Raw genomic sequence first — 19,338 nt, 5'->3', positions numbered from 1 at the left:
AGAAGAGGGTCAGCTTCCATTACTGTATGCAACATATCTGACAATATTTGGAATACTTTAGTCCAAAATGGAGTTAACTTAGGACAGAGAACAGTGGCTTCTTCAGTATGGCATTTGTCACACAGTGGAGATGCATCTGGAAAGATTTTGTGTAACTTTGTTTTAGCATAATGAAGTCTGTGGATAATCTTAAAGTGAATAAGACAGTGCCTAGAGTTGGCGGAGCATTTGTGTATGTTCTCCAGAGCCTTGTACTGCGGTAGATTCTGACCATATGTGAATGTGATGCGCTTCATGGGAGAAGGAGACGTTTAGTACTTTTTGAGGAGATGAGTTATTGTGTTCAAAGAGAAAATAAGGAGTGAGTGTTCTGTCCTGACTGCAGTGAGGAGGACATCTTTCCACTGCGGATCCAGGAAGGATTTTTAGGCTGCGATCTCATCAGCTGGTTTCCTCTGGTCTGACCACAGTGGAAACGTTTACTTTGTCGCATTTCTTGTATTTAGTTTGTTTAGATGCAATTACAAGTGAAGCAGGGCTTGTAAACAAAAGTCACATGACTCACAAGAAGCTTGTTTCATGGTTTTGGGTTGAGTTTTGGGGTTTTGGTGAGAGATTTTGGCAGGGGTCAAAACAAATCTGATTCCAGTCCCTGTAACTGTAGCGGAGCATGGCGGTCTTGTCTGCGCTCTTGGCTGTAGTTTACCTTCTCTGGGGTTCAGACCACATTCTGTCCTTGGCCCAGATGTTGAGGAGGATTTCCTCTCATCTCATCTTGAATTAAAGTTTTCTTCATTTTGTTCTGCTTGGCTTTCCAAGCAGGAGGACCTGCTGGTTATCAGATGTCAAAATCCGTCTCCTTCTACCCACAATCCCTTGTGTTTTGGGGTGGTTTCCTGTAGTTCAGTGATTCTCAACCTTTTTCATATGCCTGCCTGGACCTGTAAGGACCCGTAATTTAGTCCACATTAGAACCACGGACCCCCATTTGATGAGATTTTGTCTCTCGGACCCAAATCTGAGAATATTTTTATTGTCAGATATGATTTTATCCAGAATTCCATGACTATCAGTGTTGTAGGTAGAGAGATAACAGAGAAACTATGATCAAAACAGTCATTCTTCTACATTCTCTAATTGTGTTAACTTCTTGTAAATGAAATAATGTTAAATAAAGTTTAACAATTCATCAGTTTGCTGGGGACCCCCTGGAACCCCCTCAAGGACCCCTGGTGGTCCCCGGACCCCACGTTGAGAACCACTGCTGTAGTTGATGGGATTAACAAACCGCACCGTAGTTCTCTTGTTAGAGGACTGAGACTCTCTGTGCCGTTATTTGGTGCCACCAGAGTTCAAAGGTCATCGTTCTCACCTGGACAAACCAACTGAACTGAAGGAGGAAACGCTGCAGAGTTCAGAGAAACCGCTCACATGTTCCGTGTGAACATCCCCCAAAACAAAAAAATCTCCTTTCCTGGTATATTATGGCTTTCCAGACTGAAGGCTCCAGTCCAGGCAGCTTTACTTGGCTTACACCAGGACAGGACGGTGCATGCAGCCTGTCAGCGGTCCAACACACAGCAACGGGGAAACGACAAGAACGACAAAAGAGTGTAAAATGAGACGAGCCGGCCAAACAGAACATAATGAGACCAGTCAGTGGAACTGGAAATACTGCTGTCCTGAAATCAGCTGACTTCCTGCCGTCTCTGTCTCTGTGCTGCAGCAGCTCAGCAGTAGAAGAAGAACTGGGTCGGCTTCATCACCCCCCCTCTTCCTCCTCCCTCCTCCTCCTCCTATTGTTATCAGACGGAGACAGACACCTTCCCTTCCCTCCCGTTTATTTTTAGTGTCAGCAGAAACCCCTTATCATGTTCACAGCAGCTCCTCTCCAGCTGAGGTGTTGTGACACTCAGCTGCACCAACAACACTTCACTTTATCTTATTAGTATTTATTTGTCTAATAGCCTCAACTGCATCTCAAATATGCTTTTGCATTACGCTACCAGTCAACAGTTTGAATGTTCTATATTTTTCATTCTCTTAAAGCCATTTTGATCTAAAGGCTTCTGCTTAAATGCTTGAAATGAGTTTCTTAGACAAATATAAATGGTGAAGTTGATCCTATGTATGAATTTCTTTCCAAAGGCTTTGCCTTTCCATCAAGGCCAAGAATCTAAAATATAAGATAGTTTTGATTTGTTTAACACTTTTTTGGTCGCTGCAGAATTCCATTTGTCTTATTTCATAGTTTTGAGTCTTTACTGTTATTCTAAAATGTGGGAAATAGTAAAGATAAAGAAAAATGTGGTGTGTCCAGACTTTTGACTGGTAGTGTGTGTGTCCTGTGGATGCAGTTTGTTTATGCGTTGAGCGGCAGGACGGCCCGGTGTTTTAAGCAGAACGTCCCGTACCCAGAATGCCACAGGTTCAATGTCTCCAGTCTCTCAGCTGTGAGTCTGTTGAAGTGTCTCTTAGCGAGACTCTTGACCCCTCCCATCCTGGGTAAGACAGCTGGCTAAATGCTTAAAATGTAAATATATTCTTATGTAATTTCACTTCTGACACGGTGAGATTCCCCTGCTGACCACTGGATGGCGCCTCCATCCCAAAGCTGAAGGGACTCTGCTCTCCAGAGTGATGCTGCTGGGTGATTATGATGAACTGGAAACAACATAAACCATGCTGCTTGAGTTCACGGCCTTAATCCCACTACTATAATTGGAGAGCGGTTTGTGTGTTTGTGTGTCCCACCATGGAGGAGAGGAGAGGAGAGGAGACAAGGAGAGGAGAGGAGACAAGGAGAGGAGAGGGGAGAGGAGAGGAGACAAGGAGAGAGGAGGAGGAGAGGGGAGGAGAGGAGACAAGGAGAGGAGAGGAGGAGAGAGGAAGAGAGGAGAGGAGACAAGGAGAGGAGAGGAGGAGGTTATAAATTCTAGTATGGATGGAACCGGAAGCCTCAGTCCTCCAAGAATGTGATGATGGACTTTATGGAACTTGGATCTTTGTAAAGTCTAACTTACTTATCCATCATATGACAGAAAATTGTCTTTGCATGGACTTATAAAAACAGAATAAAAATGCAAAATACACACACACACACACACACACACACACACTGTAAAAAACTGCTTAAAATGGCACAACAACAGACAGACAGGTGTGCAAATATACAAAAGTTCAAAGTGTCCTATTTCTCATTTAAAATGTCTGTTGTAGTGGGGATTCGAGTCACATGACTTGGACTTGAGTCACAATTTGAATTGCTTGAGACTTGACTTGACTTGGGTTCTGGTGACTTGGGACTCGACTTAGATTGAAAGTGATGAGATTTGTTCCAGCAGACGACTGAATTTAAATTCTGTTTTCTGAATTTGTATGGAATGATTGAATTTATTGAAGTTGAAACTGATTATAGAAATCAAACTCATGATGCTCTTACCAAGTTTTTATCCTATTAAAACCATATTGCATTGAAAAGTCCTAGATATTTAGTTTTCTTTAAGATATTAAATTGATACTGGACTCTTGATTTGTTCTGACTTGACTTGCTGTTCTACATTTAGACTTGAGACTTGACATTAATGACTTGGACTTGACTTGGACTTGACTCGATAATCTACATTTAGACTTGAGACTTGTGCCTCAAGACTCGAGACTGACTTGGGACTTGAGCAAAGTTGACTTGATCACACCTCTGTTTTTTATAGATATTCCTGTTGTCTTTGTAGCGGTGTCCGTGTTGGGTGGGTGGAGGGTGTGATGTGTGGTGTCCTGTTCTGATAGCTGTGGCTGTTAAAAAACAAAGAAGTGATGCTGCCGTCTCTCTTCATGGTCCTGGCACTGTGACTTTGACCCTTGAACTCTTTCCTGTTGGTTGTGGTTCAGACTAGAGCTGCAACGATTAATCGATTAGTCGTCAACTATTAAATTAATCGCCAACTATTTTGATAATCGATTAATCGGTTTGAGTCAAAATTCTCTGATTCCAGCTTCTTAAATGTGAATATTTTCTGGTTTCTTTCCTCCTCTATGACAGTAAACTGAATATCTTTGGGTTGTGGACAAAACAAGACATTTGAGGACGTCATCTTGGGCTTTGGGAAACACTGATCCACATTTTTCACCATTTTCTGACATTTTATAGACCAAACAACTAATCGATTAATCGAGAAAATAATCGACAGATTAATCGACAATGAAAATAATTGCTTTCACTGTAAGAGAGTCAGCTGAAGGCCTGAAATACAAATGAAAAATCTAATGTTGTAATGTTATTTTATTTTAAGTGTGGTTTGGTTAATTAGCTCGTCTTCACAGTCCAGTTTCCTTTCTCTCTCTCTTGTCTAACTTGACTCTCTCTGCTGTCAGATGTAGGCTGAAAACCCCCCGGTTGAAATATTGATTATTGATTTGTACATCCTGCGTGTCCCTCTAGGTGTTTTGGGATGCTGCTGAGTCCAGGACAGAAGGTCCGCAACAGCGACATGCATCTGCTGGACATGGTGAGCAGAACCTTAACTCACTCAACTGAGATACAGTGTTCAGTATAACAGGTTTGTAATGTTGGGACAGAGCAGTGGTACTCAACCTTTCTGGGTCGTGAGTCCTTGAAACAAAACGACCCCCCCCCCCCCCTCCCGTCACAGGCTGGTGAACAAAGAAGTGATTTTCAGGTCGTTTCAGCCTTTTCCTACTTTCAGATACAATTCACCCACCTATTATTGGTTGAATAGTTTACTCCTGTTTTTATTGCTTACAAAGAGCTTACCCCAATTTAAAAAAAAAAAAAAAAGAAGAGTTTACCTCAGTTTTGTTAAAAATATGGTTAAAAACAAATCGATCGTGCAGGCATTAAGTGTAACCATTTCAAATGAATTTTAATGGAATGGGTTAGACCGCACTATCAGGATCTGACGCTGTAAATTTCCTGTGGTTTTTACACTGCCTTGCAATGCCATGTAATGTTTGCTGTAGTTAATGTATATTTCATCCTATTTGTCAAGATTTGTTGAATGTATATTGTACTCTGCTTGTTCACCTGCAGGGACTGGGGGTGAAAAGTAGCTGTTTAGGTTTATATTTCTGTACAATGCATCAGACTTCTTGGAGGTTTATGTTTTTAATGTACTTGGTCCATGTTAAAGAAACTTAAACTTAATTTCTATAGGTGGAATGGAGTTTACCTACCTTTTCATGTAAATGTACATCTTGATTATCAGAAGTCACAGTATACATAATATAAGAAGTCTGATACAAGATACATGGAAGTAGGATTGCTACAGTGACATAAAGCATGAGTTACTGTGCAGGAGTCGATGGGGAAGAGCTCGGACGGGAAGGCCTACGTCATCACAGGAACATGGAACCCCAACATGGCCGCCTTCCAGGCGCTGAATGAAGACACACCTAAAGGTGAGGCTCCGCCCACTGCAAGTTATTTTCCCCAAGTGTCACATTAGCTGGAGTGACACTTCATACACTTCCATCTGCATTCAGAGCAGCTTTGAAACATGGAAGGTTTGCTTGTGCCACAGAGAAAAGCTGAAATAACTTGTAAAGAAGTCATTTTCCCCAAGGGGATTAATGAAGTGATGAAGTATCTTATCTTTTTACTCTCTGAAGAATCACTGGTCTGCACTCATGTATACATACAGTACTGTACAAAAGTCTTAGAGTTTTTATATAAATTGTGTCTTAGATGTTTATTCATTTTTTTTCTGCATTAGTGTGTCAGTAGACTGCTCTTTATAGTACATTTTTTGATATTTAGAAACTTTTCATTTATTTTTGAAAGCATCTTCGCTTTACTTTTTTTTTTTTTTTTTTTTTTTACATATGCCTAAGACTTTTGCACAGTACTGTATATCTGTTTAACTCATAATTAAAAATGCATTTGTCATGAATGTCGTGAATTAAATATGAGTTAAACTGATACATATGGATAAACCTTTGATTCTTTTTAATTGATGTAATGGATCTATGCACCACAGACTATATTGGACTAATGCAGGTGCTGTTGCATTAATCTACTCTCTTAGATTCAAATTACAGCTGTATGTAAAGAGCTGCTAGTCTGACAGCGCCCTCCTTCACTTCATCATGTCAAACATGTAAACATGGAGGCGGTTTGTTGGCTGCTGGTCCTGAACCAGACCGCTGGGTAAACGGATCAAGATGCCTGGACGTTTCAGGTCCTGGACGTTTCAGGTCCTCCTTCACTTTAAACTATTAATCCACTCCTGTCTTTGTGCTTTTGCCTTGTTGAATTTATCAGACAGAAACTGAAAGAACCCCAATCTGTTTCCTTTGGAGAAATATCGCTTGCAGCCCCAAACACATAAACACTTTTTGAGTCACTCTATGTTCAGTTTAGCTGTGTTTGCGGTCTCTGTGAACTGGAACCCACAGATGCCGGTGACTGGTTGTTTGCAGACATGAATGAGTGAATTCGGTCCGTACATCATCACCACAAATGCGTCGTGGGGCCGTACGAGACTCTCACACCTGCAAGGTCACAGGTTTGGCGTTACGCGTTAGAGCTCGGGTCTGAGAGTTACCTTCCTCCGTCCCTCCGGCGGAACATCTGGCCTCCTTCCCGGCTTAATGAACCGCGGCTCGTCAAAGCTTGGCATGTTTTCTAACATGGAGGAGTGAACACACGGAGCCGGGCGGCGGGTCGCTCAGCGGGGAGAGGAGGAGGAGGAAAAACCAGCGCTTTGAGAAAACTCACTTTCCATTCTTTCATTCTTTTTTTTTTTTTTTTACCTTTATTTAACCAGGTAAAGTCTCACTGAGATTTTAAATCTTTTTTTGCAAGAGAGACCTGGCCGCCAGCAACTAAACATACATAAAGTTACAGGTAATACCATAAGAAAATAACTTAGAACTAGAAATAGAAACATACAACTAAATACAAAATAAAATTTGGATTGAGTGTATAAGAACTAACAATTTAGTCACATTTCCCTATTGAATGTGTTTCCAAGTCTTTTAAAAAGTTTTTAAATTCACCAACAGTAATCAATTTTTCCAACCGCAAATCAGCTTCATCATCATTCTTATGGTTTTGCAGGTTTTTGAGCCTTTTGTACTTCAGTCTGTTCTCTTTGTTTCGTTCGTTGCGCAACGTCAGCCTCTGATTGGTTGATAACGTGGACCATGATGGAAACAAGCACAGGACTTTTTCATGTGATCCTTGACAATTCATATGTACACGTGATGTGACTGTTGGCAGAAGAACTCTCAGGACGTCAAATACTGCAAACTGCAGGATCATTTTATTGCACACAGAATGCATAATAGAATGATTCAGTTCATTTAATACTTGTCAGTGAAGGAATTCAGTTGTAAATCTAATATATTAAAATTTAAATAGTCTATGTGCAATTTGTGGTCCAATGCTGGCCTCTATCGTTCAGTGAAATTCAATCTGTTATAATCTGAGGATTATATACGTGCCGAATTTACCAGAACACATTACAGATTAATAATAAAGTCTCAAATTATATTTTACGATGTGTGTTTTTTGGCGATAAGCAAGACAAAAACAAATTGGCAGATTTTTGAAGGGACCTTGGTGTGGCAGGAGTCTTAAACCTCGGCCCACTCCTGTGCTTTTCTCCACAGCGCACGCCAGCTGTTCACTTTGTTTCACTCTCTACCATTCAGGAACCTGCTGATATTTACTAGTCTTACTATGCTTCAGTGGACATTTTGCACATTTAACCTTTACATGTGAGCCAAGAAAGAAGTTAAGGAAGAGGGTTTATTGATTTGGTCAGCACTGACTGGACGAAACATTCACATCTAGAAGTTGAAGTTGAGATGAAATACCTCCGAATTCAACCATGTCTTTAAAAGGGAAGTGTTTACATGTGCTGGGATAGGAACCCAGTGTGTGTGTGTATGTGTGTGTGTGTGTGTGTGTGTGTGTATGTGTGTGTGTGTGCAGCACAGTGCGAGTGTTTCCAGGCAGAGACCTCGCCTCACCCAATCCATTACAGCTAACAAATTAGGCGACTTGGCAACTTGCTGACTCGAAGGCCAGGAGAGTTTTGACTTGAAGGTGGATGGCAGGTTGTCAAAGCAGTCTAGCTCAGGGGAGCCAGGCAGTGTAAAGCACGACTCACTTCAACACACACACACACACACACACACACACACACACACACACACATACACACACACAGCACAGCAGCCACTTGTAAGTCTGCCCACATCCTCACAGGGAAAGAGAAGTCGGAGACGTTCAGAAGCGGTCAGGTATCAGGCGTAGGCTTCATTTTACTGATGAGAAAGGAGCTGAAACTGCTTTTGAGTTTTCAGGTGTGTGTACACGGTGATGAAAGGGTTTTTTTATTTGTTTACACTAAGGATGAGGACGATCTGCTTCTCTCACGATACGATTCGATAGGTGATATGGGTTTCAGGATTCGGTACAACCACGATAAGATGTGATAAATAAAAGTTCAGTGACAACAAAGTCTGAATTCTGTTTATTTCTGAGACACAAATCTTTCTTGCGATGCCATTGGCTGCTAGAATGTAAACAACAATTTAAAAATGTCATTACAAAGTGACAATAATATAATTTTTGATAGAGAGCTTGTGAAACTGTGATGGTCAAGCATCTCATTAGTGATTACTACAGCAGAATAACATGGAGCTGATATCACCATTCATTTTTCTGACCCACAATACATATTGTCACGCTTTTGTATTGCGATATATTGAATTTCGATATATTTTCCCATTGCTAATATCTAGGACTTTGAGGTCATTGTCCCATCTAGTTTATACGTGCTTTTACATTTCAGCAAGTTAGTTGATGCTCTTATCTAGAGTTCATCTTAGATTCTCACACACATTCTGATACTCTTCATCTCTCTGGCTCTCTCTCTTGCTCTCTTTTACACACACACACACACACACACACACACACACACACACACACACACACACACACACACACACACACACACACACACACACACACACACACACACACAGCCAGACCTTTGCCCCCACAGTGACCCAGCTCCCTCCTGTGTGTCCCTGGTTTCGTCCAGATAAGCAGGTTTACATGAGCGTGGCCGTATTTCTGGGCAATAATTCAATATTATCATTTATCGTCTTTCAATAGAATTATATCCTGATGAAATAATGATAACGAGTTATCGTGATACACAATTCTGTTGTCTAAATTAATGATAAAAGGCAAATACTAATTAAATAGAATTCTAAATAGAATCTTTCACAAAATGAGATCTAAAGTGAAATGCGTAATATTTGAAAATGACAAAGGATGTTTTATCATACTTCATCTTCATTTTGAATTACCAAGGATCAAGATTGTTTAAATTGGAAATAAAAAGGGAAATTTCCACCAGCCTTGTGTTCGTCCAATCTAACCCCACTGTGTAATTTTTGCTTGCTCTGGTAACAATAAAATGCTCTGGTAGTTAATAAAATGCTCTGGTAGTTACAAAAAGTTGTAGCTCCAGTACCCAGCAGTCCTGTGCGGTGACATCAGTGACCTGCTCACAGCTCACTCATGTTTACTGACCCGGCCGCTCTGTGATGCTTCAGACCAAACGATACTGAAGGGATGAGAGAGAAAAATTATTTAACGTTTTCAACAAAAAGTGGAAATGCCTTCCTCTGTGGCAACTTGATCTCTCAAAGCCTTGCGCCTTTTATTTTTCTTTTCAAGATGATCGTAAAACCGTTTTCTAGTTTTGATTCCTCAGCTCCTGTGTGGAGAAGATTTCCCACCAGTGACCATGTCCCATTCCAAAAATTAGTTTGGAAATAGAAAGAAATATGACAAACCTTTAGCTTCTCTATTAGTAAGGATGGGACACTGTTCTCTGTTGCATCCACACTTTGTGATTTAGGCCAATAAGGCTGGATTTTTACGTAAAAACCTTTTACAAGAATGTTTTAAGTATATTTTATTTGACATGGACATCACAGTAGCATTAGAATTGTAACATACATTTATGCACAAGGACCAGATGCACTGTGTTTAGTGTTTGTAGTGAAACGCTAATTTACAACACCTGTCCACAGGAGGCTGTTTTTTTTTTTTTTTTACGTTAAAATAGAAAAAAGAAAAGAAAAGAAAGGGAAAAAAAAGAGGACATAAAATTCACCCACAAATACATACACAACTAGAAGGGCACTCGGAGAGCGCAGACCTGTCCAGATTCCAGTCTGCTCTGATATGCAAATGTCGTGAGTCGGATCCGGATCCGCTCCAAAATTTAATGGGTTCTTCCTTGGCCCATGCTGCACCCTTCCACGAAGTTTCATGAAAATCGGCCCGGTAGTTTTTCCGTAATCCTGCTAACAGACAAACAAACGGCACCGAAAACATATAACCTCCTTGGTGGAGGTAAAAATACATCCACAAATACACAAAATACAAAATACAGGTGTGTCTATGGGAGTATTAGGTGTGAGGACAATGTTGTTTCTCTTTTAGCCATGATTTAATACCTCTATTAAAAACATTAAAACTGTGTTGCATTTTCAGCTCAGTGGGCAGACAGTTCCATAGCTTTGCTCCTTTAACAGAGAAGACTGATTGTCCAAATGAGGTTTTGCGTATTGCAATGCGATAGTTGCCGTGTATTGAGGCCCGTGTGCTGACTCTACTGGTGAGCCGGTGTCTTGTAACGAATTCATTAAGCAAGGAAGGAGCATGACCATGTAGGCATTTAAAAGTAAGCTGTAAGTTGGAATAGCTTGTGAAGCTTTCGAAGCTGAGCATATTGTGTTTCTCCAAGATGTGACAACGGTGCCACCTCATTGGTTTTTTTGTCCATGGTTTTTATTGTCTGGTTATATAGTGATATGATGGGTTTTATAGTTGTTTGTGAGGCTTGTGACCAGGTAGTGATGCAGTATGATAGGTGTGAGAATATCATGGCATGCATGTAGAGCTGGGCTGTGCTGAATGGCAGATACTTTCTGATGAGTCTGAAGCAGTTGAGATTTGATTTAACTTTTTCGCAAATATTATTCACTTGTTTATCAAATCTTAGATGTGAGTCTCAGATGATTCCTAAGTGTTTGTGTGAAATAGTCTCATTTATATTTTCTGCTTCATTACAACCTGTGTACAATCAGTGAGGAAACGACTCGACTGACTAATCTTTCCTCTGCTGGCAGTTAGGAAATGGCGGTTGCTGCCAAACGAATGTGTTTTAATGTGACTTGAAGCAACTGATCCGGCACCCGCAGAGTCTGAGTCATCAAAAGAAACGTCTCCGTCGTCTCAGAGAAACGTCTTAGTGTCGGTGTGAAGGGGACCGCTGGTGCTGATTCCGCTGCCACCCGAAGCTTGAAACGAGACCCGTTTCCCCCCCGAAACATTTCTCTGAACCAGCAGTTCATGCTTGACATTATCGTAATTGGAATCTATTTTCAGATCCCGGCGCTTTGTTGTTGTCCCTCTACCGGTTGATTAAAATAATAAAACCTCCTCCCTGTGAAATAACTTCTCTGCCCCCTCTTTCTCTTTTCCAGTTGTTTATTCCTCCTCTATATTAGGCCGGTCGCTGTCGTCGTATTTCTTTTCTTTTTTTTTTTCTTTCCCCAGAATGGGAGCGGAGTGATTAGTCAGTGAGGCTCACCTCTCTTTTTGCATGAAGGTGTTGTGTAAACCAAGCGCTCCTCTGCTCTGTGACACCAAGCTTTGATTAGACTTCAAGCCTCGTGTTGTAGGCGAGACTTTTTTCACCCACCAATTAAATTTATGGTTTCCAAAATTCACCAGAAACTTTGCCTATTTCGCAAGGCTAACATGATGTTTAGAGTAGGAAATAACCTTTAGCTTCCATCAGCGCTGACGCCAATCTGACGCTCTCCTGCTCCACAGGGCGCGTGACGTTTTGTTGTTTTGTTGTTTTGTTGTTTTGTTGTTTTGTTGTTTTGTTGTTTTGTTGTTTTGTTGTTTTGTTGTTTTGCTCTGCGTGGAGCTTCTTGTGAGGACAAATAAAAACATTATCTGACGTTAGCTGGGGAGCAACTGGCTAGCTCGCTAACTAGTTTAGCTGGTTAGCTCGTCTAGCAGATAATACAGTGTTGAGCAATAAGCAAAGGCTTACCAGATATCCCCAATACACATCCAGTCTGATCCAGACTGGACTGGACTGGACTCAACTCAACTGTATTTATATAGCACCTTTCACAGAAGCATGCATCCCAAAGTGCTTCACATAGCAAAATTACAACAATAAAACAATAAAATGTTAAAAAAAATCAATAAATAAGAGTCAATAAAATAAAATAAAAATACAATAAAATAAACACCAGGGATAAAAATAAAGTAAAAACCTGTGATTAGAACTTAAAAACTAAGGCTATAACATTACTCCAAATTAAAAGCCAGATTAAAAAGAGACTGCTTGATCAGTGTTGTGGGACCAGAAATTCACTTACTACAACGAGCGATTTCTCCAGCAGAGGCCCGTCTCACGAAGTGAGATTAGTGCGTTAGCGAGCTAACTTTGGGTTGAACCCTGGCTTTACAGTCTCACGAAGGTGGTTCACTTTTAACCGGGGTAGATCACCATGGTAACTCAAGCTGCACGGCTAACCTGCTCCGGAGCAGGGTAAGTTCAGGGTATCGGATCAAAACGTATGAAAGGCCTTCTGACCAGTCAGCTCTCTGGAAACAGGGAGTCACCATTCCTACAGGATCCCGAAATGGACAAATATACAAATGGAAATCACAATAAAAAACTGAAAACTGTTAGGCTATTTTTGAATTAACAGACAGTAAAGGCCCATTCACACTTAGAGCGACAACTATAAAGATAACTATAAACTATAACGATATGCTGTTGCTCAAGCGTTCACACTACAACGATATCGGTGCTGAATATTCAGAGAAAAAGTAAGTAAATAACGATAGAGCCGAAGGATTTGGGTTCATGCATTACCGCAAAAGAGACAGGAGATGGCAGATAATAATGCTCTTTTATAACATTATTGTGCTTTGTTTATATGAGAGCTAATGGTACTAAAGCCGGCTAACTCAAAGATACCCTGACTTTGTCGAACTTGCTTTGTGATACGGGCCTCTGGACTTTCTCCATCTTTGTTGTTGTTGTTACTGTTGTTATGGGAAACGGCCAGCCTCCCTACGTAGCATGAAACCCCCGCCTCTCCTTCACCCTGATTGGCTGGCTGGGAAAAAAAGCGGTTCACGTCACTTGGCGCTTTTCTGAAAAAGTTGAAACAAACTCAACTTCTGAACGCGCTCCACTCCACCGCCATGGTGCATGTACAGCTGTTTAGCATATGTACATATTTCCAAATATAGTTTTTAAATTGTGTAGATAACAAATGGGCTTTGCTGATTTACTAAGTGCATACCAGACATCCAACCCCCTCATTAAGTCCTGATGGCTTTAATTCCAGTTTTCTAGAGTTTTGTTCTTTCTGCTGATGATGCAGTTTTGTTAAGTTTCCTAATCACCTGCATCAGGTAAATGCAGGCTGATATTCTGCTGCTGTTTCAACTGACAACACACACTTTGACTGTAGACACTCTGCTCTGTGGTCCATTCTGCCTGTAGTACACACACACACACACACACATACAAACACACACACACACACACACACACACACACACACACACAGGCGTATATAGACAATGCACACACTCACTCTCACACTCTATTTCACACAAATGTATACAAACACACTTTCTCTCTCTCTCTCTCACTTACACACACACACACACACACACACACACACACACACACTAACTATACACTTGTACACATACATACACACACACACACACACACACACACACACTCCCCAAACCCTAACCTTAACACACACACACACACACACACACACATGCACATTCAATCTCACAGTCTCTCACATATTCTGACACTTCAGCCTTTCTCTTGCTTTGACACACACACACACACACACACACACTCACTCCCTGGCTGACACTGACCCGGCTGCTCCCTCCCTGTCTGTCTGTCTGTCCTGTCCTGTCCTGTCCTGTCCGGTGCAGATAAGCAGGTGTACATGACGGTGGCGGTGGACCTGGTGGTGACGGAGGTGGTGGAGCCGGTCCGCTTCCTGCTGGAGACGCCGGTCAGAGTTTATCCGGCCAACGAGCGTTTCTGGTACTTCAGCCGCAAGGCCTTCAGCGAGACCTTCTACCTCCGGCTCAGACAGGTACCTGCTGCGTCCCACAATGCACCTGCACACGTGTGTTTCAGATCAGATGTTGTTCTCTCTGTCTCAGTGTGTTCTGCTGCTTTTATCTCAAACACCCTGCCTATATACTGTAGTTCGTTTCATTCCATACTTTTCACTATATTTCTAGTTAATGGGTTCTAGTATTCTAATTATGTTTAATATCACCCCATTTGCTCTATTTTCATTTATATTCTATTATTCTTTTATTTTTATTTATTTTTATTTTTTTATTTTTTTTATTTAACCATTATTTAACCAGGAAGTCCCTTGAGATTGAAATCTTTTTTTCCGAGGGAGACCTGGCCAAGACAGCACACCAGTTACAGTTTAAATAGAAATTAAACACAACAGACAGGGAATACAAACATCAGTTACAGTTACAGTTTAAATAGAAATAAAAGACAACAGACAGGGAATACAAACATCAGTTACAGTTACAGTTTAAATAGAAATAAAACACAACAGACAGGGAGGCAACAGACAGGCAGCATGCATGTAGACAACATCACCACAGTCCAAAACACTTAAAAAGGTAGCCTGCACAAGTTTTTTCTTGGCTAACATGTCAAAACAAGCCTTATTTCGAAAATAGAAACCTATCCTTAGTTTCAGCTTCTCCACAAGATTTTCAGTGTGTACCAAGAAAGCTTGTCATCCAACCAAATACCTAAATACTTATATGATGACACTTTTTCAATTGAGTCCCCATTTAGAGTGTAAAGATAGTTAGCACAAAAGAGTAATTCAAACAAAATATCCATAATGTATACCAACATCATAAAGAGCATGTGCAAGGAAGACCAAAGAAACCCCGAGGGGCTTATGGAGTGTCTTCCTTAATAACAATCATACATAATTACAATATATTGTAATGAAACAAAAAAAAAAAGTTTAGAAAGAACAAAACAATATAAACAAATCAATAGGTAAAGTAATACTGTTAAATAAATAGGGGGAAAAGTAGAAAATAAGTAAAAGAATATTAAAAGAAACCGAAAAGTAAAGGAAAAGCAGAGTAAAGGAATAAAGAGAGAAAAAAAAAATGTATGGTGGTATGTGCTGCTGCAAAAACCCAGCTTCCCCATGGAGGTTATTAAAGTTTTACCTAATCTAATCCAATCTAATCATAATATCTGCTTAACAATTATTATTAAAAACTAAAACAAAACCCCAAACAAAACAAGTGGACTAGTTGAGGATCAACATGTTAGAAGTGATTTTGTATGGAACAGATCTATTCCAGTCCATCATGCTTTACCCAAAGCACTTTCCACCCACTGGTTGTGTGGCAATAAAGACCCACGATATTCTGAAATAAACTAAATGTAAAAATAGATGAAACGGTTGAAGTGAGTGGGCAGGAGTGGATGTGTGGATATGTCAGTCTGAGCTCATGCGTGTGTGAAGCCTGAGCAGATGGCAGTCAGCTCGGTGGTGATGGCGGCGGCGGCGAGGTGTCGGCCATATTGCTCTCACCGGTCCGATTTTTACAAGGTCAGCGAGCGGTCGAACGCCGTGCCTCGGAGAGCGGGAGCACCTGGTGACTGTGAGAGCCGCAGATACGAGGAGACCATGTGACTCACCGGGCCCTTCACACCACACACACACACACACACATCGCGGCATTGTGCAGAGCAAGGCCGGTGTTTTCAGTGAAGGAAGCGGCAGAGCTCTCCTGAACATCTGCACAGCTGAAAGCGACGTGCACCACCTTGATATTGCGCCCAAAGTTCAACTGTATTGAACTTTAACCCCCGAACACGCTGACCTCTACGAGACGCGTCCAATGGCATTCCGACATTTACAGGAGGCAGAAGTTAAAGGAAAAAGTCACAGGCATGGCAGATAATATCCGAAATATCCAACGGGGAAACCAGGTTAGAAAAAATATATTGCGTTATTTACATATTTTAAAGAAGCCTAGATAGCGTCATTGTTGAATTCAGCTGCTTTGAACGATGTTAAGACCTAAAGCAGTGGTTCTCAACGTGGGGTCCGGGGACCACCAGGGGTCCTTGAGGGCATCCCAGGGAGTCCCCAGCAAATTGATGAATCGTTAAACTTCATTATTTCATTTTACAAGAACAATTATAGAATGTAGGAGACTGACTGTTTTGGTCATAGTTTCACTGTTATCTCTCTCCCTACAATACAGACAGTCATGGAGTTCTGGACAAAATCATATCTAACGATAAAAATATTCTCAGATTTGGGTCCGAGAGACAAAATCGCATCAAATGGGGGTCCGTGGCTCCAATGTGGACTAAATTAGGGTCCTTGATATGAAAAAGGTTGAGAACCACTCACCTAAAGGATTAACGTAGCACATTATTCATGTCATTAGTAAATCTATCTACACCATTTCAAACAGACTATTTACAGAAAACGAACCCATAGGCTGTTGGAATTGTTTAATAAACTGCTGATGACCCCGCTAGTGCATCCGGAAAGGTACAAATATGTTTCTGTAGCCGACCGAGATTCCAGCTTGCTCTCTGCCTCACGCAAAATATACACATCGCTGCTTCTGGAGTGAAAGCCCCGTAACTCAGCAGCTGACTCTCCAGAGCCGCCGTCCCTCAACCGTTTTGTCTCTGGGCCCTTAAAACGAAGCCATGCCCACCCTGCACCCCCCGTCCCAGGCTGCACGCACACTTCAACCAAAGAATGATTTTCCCTTATCAGGTTGCTTCATTTAATTAATCATCAGAGGCCTAGAGGCTGAAAACTATTCAGTGTTTCACAAAAAAAAAATCTAAGTAGAGAAAAATCTGAAACAATAGACACGATAATACATTTTTATAGTAGAAATATTCTTTTTTTCCCTATCCCATAAATCATCTCGCGACCCCCTGGGGGTTCCCAACCCCCAGGTTGAGAACCACAGCTCTCGTGTATCCTTCCCTCGCTCTTTTTTTTTCTTTCTTTCTGTCTCTCTCTCTCACTTTTGCTTCCTCTCTTGGTCTCTCTACCTCAATTATTCTAAAATGTGAAAAAATAGTAAAAATAAAAAAAATTATCCGTCTGTCCAAACTTCTGACTGGTGGTGTATATTCACATTTTTTTCATATCATTTTCTTTTTTCTTGGTTTGTTCTACTGCTGTTATTTCAAACACCCTGCATATATAATAATACTTTATTTATGAAGCACTTTTCGAAAAACAAATGGCACCAGGTGCTTCACTCTAACAGATCAAAACAAAAGGTGATGTACTGTGAAGATAAAACATAACACTGTAGTCACACCAAGTACCTTATCAGCCTGTTCTGGCTGAGCAAAATGAACAATGATTGGATTTATCTGCTCATCATATCCACATTACTATTAATGAATACACATTACTGATTACTAATGATCATTACTAATTTTCTTGTGTGTAAATATCTTATGAAAGCACAAATACTCATTCCGCCCAAATATCGTCACATTATCAATATCGAGGTATTCGTTCAAAAATATTGTGATATTTGATTTTGTCAGTATCGCCCAGCCCTTCTCCCCCTCCAAATCTCTCTGGAGTGTAAAATGTTTGCGGCCTCTTAGCTTTTGTATGGCAACGCTCAAATCCTCATCATCAGCACAACGTTTCGTCTTCCTCATTTCTCTCCCAAACTGATTGCAGCTGCGTTAAATTCTGACGAACCGTCTTTATCCTGTGAGCCGACATCTGGCGAGGAAATCCAAGTGAAAAAAAAAAAACCACTCCTCCTCCTCCTCCTCCTCCTCCTCCTCCGGTGTGACGCGTTCGAAGATTTTGTTGACGTCGCTAAAACGCGCTTTATCCAATATCTTACCTGATGACTGTGTAGGCTCTGTGAAAACCATCTGACCCGCTGAGTTCCTCGTCTGATTAAAATTAAAATGGGCAGAGAGAGAGAGAGAGAGAGAGAGAGAGAGGGAGGGGAGAAAGCACATTCACTTCCCACCCACCAACACAAGGACACCCAGGCTGAGCACTTGCTGCAGGTGCTTAAAAAACGAAAAAAAAAAAAAAAAGAGTCAAGTCGTAAGCCTCTGCTCTCCTGTTAAAAAGCAAATCTCCTTTTACTCGGCCGTGGGGAGGCGGGGAGGCGGGGAGGCGGGCGGCGGGGCGAGGGAGGCTCTGGATTGTCGGGAGCTAATAAGAGGCTCTGTCTCATTATTGGCGTGTGGGTAATTAACGGCGGCGGCCCGACTCGCCCGCCTGATTGCCTCTCTAGTTATCTCATCAGCAAAGGGAAGAATGTCGGAGCGGCGCTGCGGTTAAGAGCTAATTAAAAGATAATATTGTGTGTTTTTTTTTGCGTGAGATTCCAATCCAAGGTGGGTATTTTATTTATATATTTTCTGGTCTTCTTTCGCCCCGAGGAGCCGGGGAGACACGATCGGTGCCGGCTTCTCGGAAACGTCTTCCGCACCTGGTTCACTGGGAATCCAGACCGAGTTTGTTCCAAGAGTCAAGACCGGGTCTAAAGGGACTGGGACCGGAGCAAATCCAAGTCCTATTCAAGACCAAAATAGGCAACAAACGGTGTACATGTCTTTCCAAATTCAAAAGTAATGATTGAGGATGAACAGAGATGTAGATCTATCTGCTGATCAGGACTAAACCCTTCAACATCCAGCTGATCAATACATGGGGTTTTGTGGATCACTAAATACAGATTTCTACAGGTTAGAAATCACTTCATTTGTTTACAGTGCTGCGGAGAAAATAAACCAAACATCAAACCAATTGATCCGAAGCACCGTACAGTACTGAGTACATATACAGTATTTATCATGGGAGGCCCAGTGGGAATCAAGACTACTACTACTACTAATACTAATACTACTACTACTACTACTACTACTAATACTACTACTAATACTACTACTACTGCTACTACTACTACTACTACTACTACTGCTAGTACTACTACTATAATACTACTACAACTACTGCAACTACTACTACTACTATTACTACTAGTATTACTATTAGTACTAATACTACTACTACTACTACTACTACTAATACTACTACTAATACTACTACTACTACTACTACTACTACTACTACTACTATAATACTACTACAACTACTGCAACTACTACTACTACTATTACTACT

At 41.2% G+C, this 19,338-nt stretch overlaps 1 protein-coding gene across 2 annotated transcripts in view; it reads left to right on the top strand.

Annotated features, from left to right (window-relative positions):
• The window catches only part of LOC139663933 (rab GTPase-activating protein 1-like), a 55,951-nt gene that overhangs the window by 19,816 nt on the left and 16,797 nt on the right, over positions 1–19,338 (top strand). For both annotated transcript variants that reach the window (XM_071542718.1, XM_071542719.1), the window contains exons 7-9: positions 4,439–4,505; positions 5,313–5,415; positions 14,054–14,220. In XM_071542718.1, coding sequence (XP_071398819.1) covers positions 4,439–4,505; positions 5,313–5,415; positions 14,054–14,220 — 337 coding nt within the window. The remainder of the gene's footprint in view (positions 1–4,438; positions 4,506–5,312; positions 5,416–14,053; positions 14,221–19,338) is intronic.

This window comes from Centroberyx affinis, unplaced genomic scaffold (assembly GCF_046629955.1).
Source record: "Centroberyx affinis isolate AG114_WGS23_722 - 3 ecotype Tasmania unplaced genomic scaffold, CSIRO-AGI_Caff_v1 ptg004173l_1, whole genome shotgun sequence".
In the NCBI taxonomy this organism is placed as follows: Eukaryota; Metazoa; Chordata; class Actinopteri; order Beryciformes; family Berycidae; genus Centroberyx; species Centroberyx affinis.
Note: the sequence above shows the minus strand (reverse complement) of the source record. Positions and strands in the feature narration are given on the sequence as shown.